This window comes from Mesocricetus auratus, unplaced genomic scaffold (genome assembly GCF_017639785.1).
Source record: "Mesocricetus auratus isolate SY011 unplaced genomic scaffold, BCM_Maur_2.0 Super-Scaffold_15014, whole genome shotgun sequence".
In the NCBI taxonomy this organism is placed as follows: domain Eukaryota; kingdom Metazoa; phylum Chordata; class Mammalia; order Rodentia; family Cricetidae; genus Mesocricetus; species Mesocricetus auratus.
This window is the reverse complement of record NW_024429186.1, coordinates 3,634,029-3,644,218: the sequence shown is the minus strand read 5'-3', so window position 1 is coordinate 3,644,218 and position 10,190 is coordinate 3,634,029. Positions and strand designations below refer to the sequence as shown.

Sequence of the window (10,190 nt, the reverse complement as noted above, 5' to 3'; positions counted from 1 at the left end):
TGAACTTTCAGACTATGAAAATAATTTTGTTTACCAAGATGTTATTAATTGGACTTTATTGGTCAAATTCATATTTCAGATTTTTTAAAAGCTACACCAACAAAAGTCTCAGGCTCATAGGATCCGGACATATTTTTACCATAATGCATCATCACAATTTTTAAATTTACTGTTTTATTAATGAAGAATCGTGTCAAGAGAGGTAGTCACTGGTGAACAGATTGTCAAGGTATGGAGTACACTGAGTCATCCTAAACCAGTATCAACTCATGTGAGAAACTGGTAGGAATGTGCAAAGTGACAAAGGGACACTCAGATTGAATATTTCTGAATAAACACCCAGGATTATCTTCTTTGTCATCTCAGGCCTAGGGCAGCTTCCTGCTCCTCCATGGTTTCTGTCACCCTCAGGATGTGGTTGCAACACTGTGTGTCTTGCACAGTAATAGACTGGCAGAGTCCTCAGATGTCAGGCTGCTGAGCTCCATGTAGGCTGTGCTGGAGGATTTGTCTGCAGTCAGTGTGGCCTTGCCCTGGAATTTCTGATTGTAGCTTGTACCACCACCTCCACCATAAACATATCCTATCCACTGCAGGCTTTCTCCAGGCTTCTGCTTCAACCAGGAAATATAGTGATCTGTGAATGTGTAGCCTGAAGTCTTGCAGGACAACTTCACTGAGGCCCCAGGTTTCCCTAGTTCAGAACCGGACTGCTGCAGCTGGACCTGGGAATGGACACCTGGGGAGAGAAATGCAGAGTGGACATCATTGTCACCTTAGTCCCTGCCTCATCCTCATGTATGGAATTGGAAATAACTTACCTGTTATTACTGATACCAGGAAGAAAATAATGCAGCTCCATGCCATGGTGAGGACCTGTGTACTAAGTGACTGTACAAGGACACTGAACATATGTTGTTGGTGATGTGGACATCCCTGTATTTACAGCCATAGACTTACATGATTTGCATATTCATGAGCAGTGAATTTCTTTAAATGCAGAGCTAGTACAGCTGAAGAAAAACGTGGCTGAGGACACATGAATCAGGCAAAGTATGTTGAGGACCAAATCCTAAACTTTTTTGAGGAAGTGCATCCTTACCCTTCCCTCAGTTCTGTGTAGTTCCTGGGGGTGTAACATCTGGTCTTCTATGGCATCTTTCTGTGATCTCTCTCTGCCTAACTTTCCCAAAATTCTCATAGATTCCTAGTCCCAATCTATCTTCCTTCCTCTATTGGTCAAACAGTGTCTTATTCATCAACAAATAAGAAAAACATATATCCAGAGCGACATCTTCCCCTGGATATCAACTTTGTGTGACAGAGACAAAGGTTCCGAGATGCAAGATTCACTGATGCCTGAATGTTAGGGAAGGCAGGCAACAGACTCTTCTGAAGAAAGAACTTCATTCTAGGCAGGAATATTGATGCTGTGTTTCAGACTCCTTGTTCATGGAGGACATAAAACTGTGGTATTCTGCTTTATTCTGTGATATGAGCGGTAGTGATTTAACGATTTTTCTTAAATATTTCAGATGTAGTTGAATTATTTCTGGTTCAAAGAGGAAAATGAAGACAAGTGAATAGGATGTAGTATAAAAATTAAAATGCAGGAATGTAATCCAACAACCTTATATAAATGCAGATCAACTCTCCCTCTCCAGTAATGACTTAAAAATTAGAAAATATTATTGTAAATTTGTATTAGAGTACATCAATGCCCTTATACCATTTTCCTGAACTATTTCCTTACATTCAAAATTCAAGACTTCAGATATAGTCAAATTGAGAGTCTATTTAATATGTTTTCAATCAGTAGTATAGGCATGTCTTAGTCTTCCTGTTCATCAGTGTGACATGCTAGGTGAAAAGCATTATAGAGAGAGCAGGTGTTAGATAAACTGTAACTACAAACACATAATTCAAAATTCCCAAGCACTTGTATAGAAAATGATGGTACTGTTAGGTGATTTTGTGAGGACAGCATGGTATATGTTGATAATGTGAGTAACTGGATTCAATATAAGCATGGAGCACAGCAGCAACCAAACATGCATTTAGTTTATGTGTAAAGTCTGATACCAGAAGTTCACCTCTTCTCCTTATAGACAAAGACTCATCTCTACAATTCAGAGTACTCGATGGTATTATCTGGACATTTCACAATCTCTTTCTATAAACCTGCATTTCATACTCCAGTCCATGGGATTCTGATGACTACCATAGGCTGAAGTGGACAAGAGTGCCTACCTTGTTAAATACAATGGAGACATTCTCCTCTTAAAATTCACAAAATTCTCAGGAGAATATAAATAGATACTATTAGCTTAATTCCTTAATTAATGCAGTATTACAGTTACGGTATGTGCACATCTGGTGCAAAGAATATCAAAGTAGCAAGAGTTTGTTTTTATTATATCACACATGGATTTCTAGCTGTTAGCCCTTTCTCCCTCTTTCACACCAGAACCTGTATTGACAGAGCTCTTCCATCCCAGTGAGAATCCAGTCACCGCATCCATGTTCAATAGACTTGCTATGCTTCCAGGGTTCAGTGGTCATCTGAACCTCCTTATGGTTAAACACATTTGTGATGCCGAGGATTTGTTTTGACCACATTAGGACAGAGCTTTGGATGCTGCTGTCCATTTCACAGCACTGATCAGCAGAAATGTGCACACCTCTTGCATTAATTGGGACACTTTTCCCAAAATGTTGCTCAGGGTCCTTAAGCTCAAATACCCTTAACATTTCCCTGTCATTCTTTCATGAATTATTGTCTTATCCAGCAAGTGTGTGAATCCATTCTAAATTTTGTTGACCTCATTATGGATTTTATTTAAGAAATAACCTCTCCCATGTTCTGGCATGGAGATCTCAGATATCAACTACACCTTGGGCTCTGAATATACTGAGACTGGCAATGAAATGCTCAGAGTTTGTTTAAATCTCCTGAGTGCACAGCATCATTATCTGCTTCTGTGGTTCTTTACTTCTTAGAGATTGATGGATCCACAGTGCCCCCTGCTGCTTCTGAGAGCAGGCCTGTGTAAGTCCTCATACACAGACCCTCACTATGACTCTAACTCATGTTCTTAGTAATGGACCTGGTGACGTTGAACAGAGATTTCAGGTATGGATGTGGAGCTGTGCCTCAAAGTCTTTCCCCAAGAACTTAGTCCTTTCTCTAGGGTCTGTTAGATGTAGCTTTTGCCGTGACCACTTGTGGTTAATGGAGTAAACAGTGAAGCACACATGATGGACAGAACTCAAAATTGCTTCATAAAGCAATTTCCTAACCTCAACCTGCACATGGGACAGAAAACTAACACCTGGGATATGAATAAATTTGGTGGATGCAGATGTTCCCAACTCTAGAAAATATTTTCAAATTTGAGAAGTGACAAGAATTTAGTGAAGTTTGGATGGTGGTTCAATCTGTGTGCTAACAGCATCTGTATCATGGGTTGGCTGTACATTTCTATGTAAGACTTGGAAGGGATAATTCTTTCCTTTTTGTCAATCTTTATGGGATGAAATGATTAATGTGTTCCCTTTGGATCCAATTTCCCCAAACTCTGCATCCTCCTAATCATGTAAACTCATGGCAACTGATTTTCAGACTTGAATGCCCTTGCTGTAACCATTAGAGAATGACAGCAGTAAGTTGGATAATTCACTACCATCTCCAACGAGTTAGTGGATCCAGTGCCACTATATATATAACTCATATGATTGTCCACATGCATGCACATATGTCACTTGTCAGCACACTTAATAACCCCTGAAATATGCTGTATATTGAAGTGTAGATGGATGTGTCTGGATATAAGCAGTGTGACCATGAGTCAAATGCATTTCAATCATATACAAATTCTCCTGAAATGAAAAGTTTCAAGTGTCACATGGTACTCAATATTCCATTTCTATATGTGGGTGCTTTGACTACCTCATGTACTCAGGGCTTGTTACATGGAAGGGTTGTTGAAGTCAAGCTCACATGTAAAATATATGTTGTATACTGTATATGCTTTTGTGAACATGATGCTTCTCCCCATCATGCTGAAGGGGCTCCTGTTCTTGATTCTAACTAAAGAGATCTGAGCTTTCACAATACAGGCTGTATAGGAAAAGGATTCACAGGTATAAATGAGTAATTATTGATGCATCTGAGGCCCTGGGTGACTCTAAGAAGCTAAAATATTTTTGAACTTAGTATTGAAGCAGGCCTGTGTTTCCAAGAATGGATAATGAGACAAAGCTCTACTTAGAGAAAGTGAAACTTGACCATCTTTAGGAAGAACCCAAATCTTAGAGACCTGCCTTGGAAATGACATCAATTTTACAGCAGATACATGGGCCATGAAGACAGTCTTGATGATGTCATGTAGGATAACTGGAAATGACACCAGAATTACATGAGAGATATGAACAATAAATCATTTCTTGATGATGCAATATAGGATAACAGTCAATAAGCTGATGTTAACTGAAATGCCAGCTTTGCTATAAGTAAGAGAGACCTGTCTGACTGTGTCCATGTTTCTTTAAGTGTGAAAATAAGCACATATCTCTGATGATTCTGCACATGTTCTGAGAAAACAACTGAGCAGTTTAGACAGAAATTATCAATAGTGCAGTTGGCAACTGACCAGAAATTGTTGGTAACACTCTAAACAGGTTGTTTAGAGTGCACATGACAGATACATAAATTAACATATTATGTCTAACCTCTCTGTCATAATTTATCAAATAACAATCAATGAGTGATTTTGGACGGGGGATTCTAAATTTTCTTAGTGAAAAATTGGTTTTTAAGCAATATATTATAATCATAAATTACCTTTTCACCAGCAATTCTTGATCCTCTCACAAGAAAAAAAACCCAAGAAAGATTCTCTCTCTCTCTCTCTCTCTCTCTCTCTCTCTCTCTCTCTCTCTCTCTCTCTCTCTCTCTCTCTCTACCTCCCTCTCTGTCTCTCTCCCTCTATCTCTCTCTCACACACACACATACAAACATCCACAAGCACACAAAAAAATCACAATGAAAAAAATTGTACAAAAATACAGTTTTTCTTGTTTTGTTTGCATCTTAGGCATAAGACCTGCTGTGAAGTGAGTTTAATGCAGTCAATGACATTCTACTGAAGCACATTATTTTTTACTTTGCATGTAAGTACCAGTTGTAGATAGTTTATCATTTAGGATTGAGTGACCATGTCCAGTTCCCCTTCCCAGCATTCGAATCCTAATTTGGCTTGAACTTGTGCAAGCCCTGTATTAACATCCACAGTGTAGTGAGTTCATGTATGCACCAGTTTATTGAGTCTGAAAGATAATGTATCCTTGGACTCATTCCATATCTGTGGGTCTTAAATCTTTGTTTATCTTTTCCTGCATCTGTCCCTGAGACCTGAGAAGAAACTTTTCCTAAGACAACACATTTATGATTGAGAACACATGTATCTTTCATGCTCTATAACTTGTCCATTTGAGAATCACAAAAGTAGAAGCCTAAATTTATATATATATATATATATATATATATATATATATATACTCTCACCTGTTAGTATGTGAGCATCTGTACTCTCCTGTCCTTAGGGAACTGACAGAAAATGCCTCAGCTGCAGCCACTAAGCACAATATCTGTGTATATTCACCATGTTCCCTTATAAAGGGACACTGCCTACCTCCAATCATTTCCTCTCTCTTTCTCTATCTCCCTCTATCTATTCCCCTATTTATCTTGCTCTCTCTCCTTCCTTTCTCTATCCCTCTTTCCTTTCTCCTGTCTCCTGCTGCTCCTGACTCTGGAGCTTGTCTCTCCATTTCTATTATCCCTTTTTATGATTTCTTTCTCTAATTAAAAATACTCTCCTTGATCCCTGTGGCATGGCATCTTTCCCTCCAGTGCCACTCTTCTTAACTTACAACATCAGACACTGTGTGTCTTGCACAGAAATAGATTGCAGAGTCCTCAGATGTCAGACTGCTGAGCTCCATGTAGGCCGTGCTGGAGGATATGTCGCTAGTCAGCGTGGCCTTGCCCTGGAACTTCTGTGTGTATTCAGTATTACCACTTGATGTACCAATCCGTCCAATCCACTCCAGGCCCTGTCCAGGCCTTTGTTTCACCCAGCCAATATTGTAGCCAGTGAAGGTGTAGCCTGAAGCCTTGCATGACAACTTGACTGAGGAACCAGGTTTGCCAAGCTCAGGCCCAGACTGCTGCAGCTGGACATGTGATTGGACGCCTGTAGAGAAAAATACAGAGTAGGGGTCATTGTCACCTCATCCCCAGTTTCCTCTCCTGGTTTGGAACTTGGAGTCACTTACCTGTAATTACTGACACAAGGAAGAGGATGATCCAGCTCCATCCCATGGTGCGGACCTGTGTGTTCAGTAGCTGTGAAGAGGAAACTGATCATATGTTGGGGGTGCTGTGGACATCTCTGTATTTACCACCATAGTCTCAGATGATTTGATTTGAATATTCATGAGAATGGTACTTTTTAATAAGGACATGGTCCTACTGGAGAAGAAGTTAGAGGACACCTGGATCAGACAGCAGGATGCTGAGTTCCCAGTCCTAGTTCTCTCTGAGGATATGTATAGTATCCTTCTTCCCTGGGTTCTCTGCAAAGGATGAGGAAGTAACATCAGGACCGAAGTCTCAACAGATATCAGATCTGATACAGTGGCTCCACTTGGAACAAGGTTATCAGACTTATGTAAAGATGGTGGCTGAGATTATGATGACATTGATGGGAATTTAAAACCTGCTACGATGGAATTTTAAAGCCTCCTTTCTGATATCTGCAGTTAATATTTGCCTTTCCAAAAAAATATACTAAAAAACTTTCTCAAATGAACGAAATATTTGCACAACAGTGCTTACTGCAACAATGTCAAAATAACTAAATTATGTATCTGTCAACAGAGGGTCTCATCAAGAAGACACGTTTATATAAACAACACAGCATAAAATTTTCATCTACAAGGAATTCAGAAATTATGTCAGTGATAGAAAAATGGATGCAACTAGATAAATATGTGTTAATTAAGACCATCTCAGAAATCAGACAATAAATGAGACTCTCCTCAGTAGTTCTTAGTTATCGCATGCTTACCTACAACTATGAATAAAAATACATGATGAAGTGCAAGTGAAATCATCTATTAGGATAAAAGTAAAGGAGGAGGGAAAATGAGGGTAGAGATTATGGGGGAAAGAATTCTATGAAATACAAGTGTATGAAATTTCTACAACTATGTAAATTTGGTATTTTATAGTTTATATTTTTGAAATTTGATCCATGTACAAAATATGGTATGAGCATATCTATACCCATTATGCCCCACTGGTTCATCTTGGGACTTTCCAGTAAGGCTCTGTCAATCTAAGTGTCCTCTCTTGTTTCCTTAACTAATAGCACTATGAATCCAATCAACTCTGTCTATATACACATAGATAGAGTCTTAAAATAGTATACCAGAAAGAAAACTGGTTCTTGAAAGAAAGTGAATCCCTTATGAGAAATCACAATTAAAATCAAGAATCTCCATAGTCAGATGAAGTTCTACACCGCTAAAATTGGAGTTCGTCCTTAAACAATAATGAAATCTTCTGGGTATAAATATAAACACCAGGACAAATGCAGTACATAAAATCAGGACATCACAACGCATTGAAGGACACTCATCCTTTAAACACGAGAAAGGACCATGAGTAAGCTGATCTTTGCTGATTTACAGGGCATGGGGAATAGATGGAGGGGGCCTGCGCATCAAGATCTCATATTTCACATTGTGAGAACTCACCTGTGAAGAACACTGCAGTGGTGTAGTGATGAGGATGTCTCATTTTCTCTCTTAGTTGTCCTGAGTGAGAATGAGGACAGTTTAGATTTAAGGTACTCTCTTCTAAACTCTTTTCCCAAGACACTAAAACCACATATTAGGCTAGGCATTACCAATTTGACTAAATACATTATTTAGTCAAACATGAAATCCTAAATTCAACAAAGGACAGATTGTGTGATCATCCCAATTTTCTTCGTCTCTCTCCCCACTGAGGTATGGCTTCACAGGGTAGTGTATCACACCTTGGGACCAGGTCTCCCATAGCACAGCTACAAGGAAACAGCATTGTGGCTGGCACTTCAAGGACTGAGATCTCAGGTCACTGTACAATATTGCACTTGTGAAAACCCCTACTCTTGTGGAAAGACGTAACAGATACGGTTAGATACTGCTTCTGGTGGATGAGAGGATGATGTCTATTTGAAAATTGTTGCCTTCTTATATGTGTGTGGATGTTTGTCCTTTCTATAAGGTTCAAATCTGATGACTAAAACATATATGTGCAATATTACTAAACAAAGAACTTTTACTATACTAAGACTGAAGTCTTCTCACAGTAGCTACACCAAGTGTATTGCATTGTCTTTGCAGTTATTTGAGGTCAGGACAGGAAAACTTTGGGTCTCAGAGGACTCCCTCACTCTACAGATCTTTGTGTCTCCTGCTACATTTTCTTTTCTGGTGAGTTCTGCAGTGCCCTCTGCTGATCCTGAGCATCCTCAAAATGAGGTTGTTTCTGAGAACACAGGGAACCTGCTAATTGTGTTTGCTGCAATGTAATGCAGGGCTAACTTCAGTGGTAGCAGATTTCAGACTTAGGGAGAATTGGTCATTGAATGTGTCCATTAACACACTGAAGGATTTCTCAATGACAGCTTTACACTTTCTGCTGAGACCTGATATTGATGAGAGTGTTTGGGTTAAAAGGAGGTCTCAGAATTCTATTGGAAAAGAAAAACATTTAGTTTTTTGTTTCAATTAATTAAAGTTGAAGAAAAAGAGAAATTTATTTTCAGAGGAAAAGTCCAGATTGTTTCTGGGACTGAGGTACACACCAATATAGACAGAGCCATGTCAGATATGAATTTTTTGTAGGTTTAATCCCTGAGCCTTGATTGCCTGTGAGCTCCTATCTGAATCCCAAAGATTAAACATAGAATCTCAGTAATGTGCTGTCTCTCATCAGAATGAAATCAGGTAACCTCATCATTGCTCAGTGATTAACACTGGTGACAATGGCAGGGTTATTTCTGCTCATATAAGTAACAAACTGCACGGGTAATTATGAATATGTGTACTTATAAAGAAAACAGCCACTTCTAAAACATTGTTCAATTTTAATAGGTCAACATATAGAGGTTTGGGGTTTTTAAGGGAAACAGTTAGATTTGGGGGAAGTTCAAGGTCCCAAAGAAAACAAATGCTTAGACACTCTCTGCTCCTGCTCCTGGGGTGATCTTGAGTTCCAGCCAGCTGTGGAACTCCTATGGAGATAAGCTCAAATGCTCTTCCTGAGCCTACAGCTCGAGTGCTGTTTGCCAGACCATGGTGTCCCTCAGTATGGACATCACAGCATATGTGGCTGTCACTTGTAACACATAAGGCAGTCTTGAGGACAACTCTTCCTCAGATGGGTTTCTGAAGGTGAGGATGAAACTGAAGAAGAATGACCTGTTTTCTGTGACTGCATGATAACCTCATTCTCCCAGGACCACAGCCCCTTTTCTGGGACAAACTCAACCCTATTATGTATCAGAGTATGACGGAGTAAGCAGGACCAGTGCAGTTAAGGCCAGGTCTCTGAGGGCTTCACCAGGACAAGCGTTGGCATCTGTAGTGGTACCTAAGGACAAGGACAATTGGCCCCTGTCAGGCACAAACAGTGAAAAGTTCTGCAGTTTTCCTGGCAATAACAAAGGATCTAAACATTGTGACAATTGCAGAGTCATTTCTGATAGTATAAGTTACCATGTGCCTTGGAAAAAAGCATCAACATATGTTCTCATAAAAACATGCCCAGAATGCATTTGTATTTGGACATGTCAATGTATAGTTGGCTTCTTTTAAATATGGCCATGTGTGACTCATGAATGGCAACAGACACTGATACTGACAACCTGTCACCAGACTCATGAATTGACCCAACAGTATTACTTCTAAACAACACCCTGCAAGTCTATCTGAGTAGATTGCTGGTACCAGCCATGTAGGGAGTCTCCAATTTCCCCTGGAGATTAGGAGCATATTTTCATTTTGGGAGCCACATAATTACAGGTGGGAATGAACAGAACCCAGATTCTCCTGGTGAATCTATGATGTCTGCT

At 39.5% G+C, this 10,190-nt stretch overlaps 1 pseudogene and 1 gene segment (V, D, J or C); both read right to left on the bottom strand.

Annotated features, from left to right (window-relative positions):
- Positions 1-262: 262 nt before the first annotated feature.
- On the bottom strand, positions 263-911 carry LOC121139516 (annotated as a pseudogene).
- Positions 912-5,925: 5,014 nt separating this feature from the next.
- LOC121139515 lies at positions 5,926-6,421 on the bottom strand. The segment is given in 2 exon segments: positions 5,926-6,257; positions 6,340-6,421. Coding segments are annotated over 2 exon segments (378 nt in total).
- Positions 6,422-10,190: the final 3,769 nt, after the last annotated feature.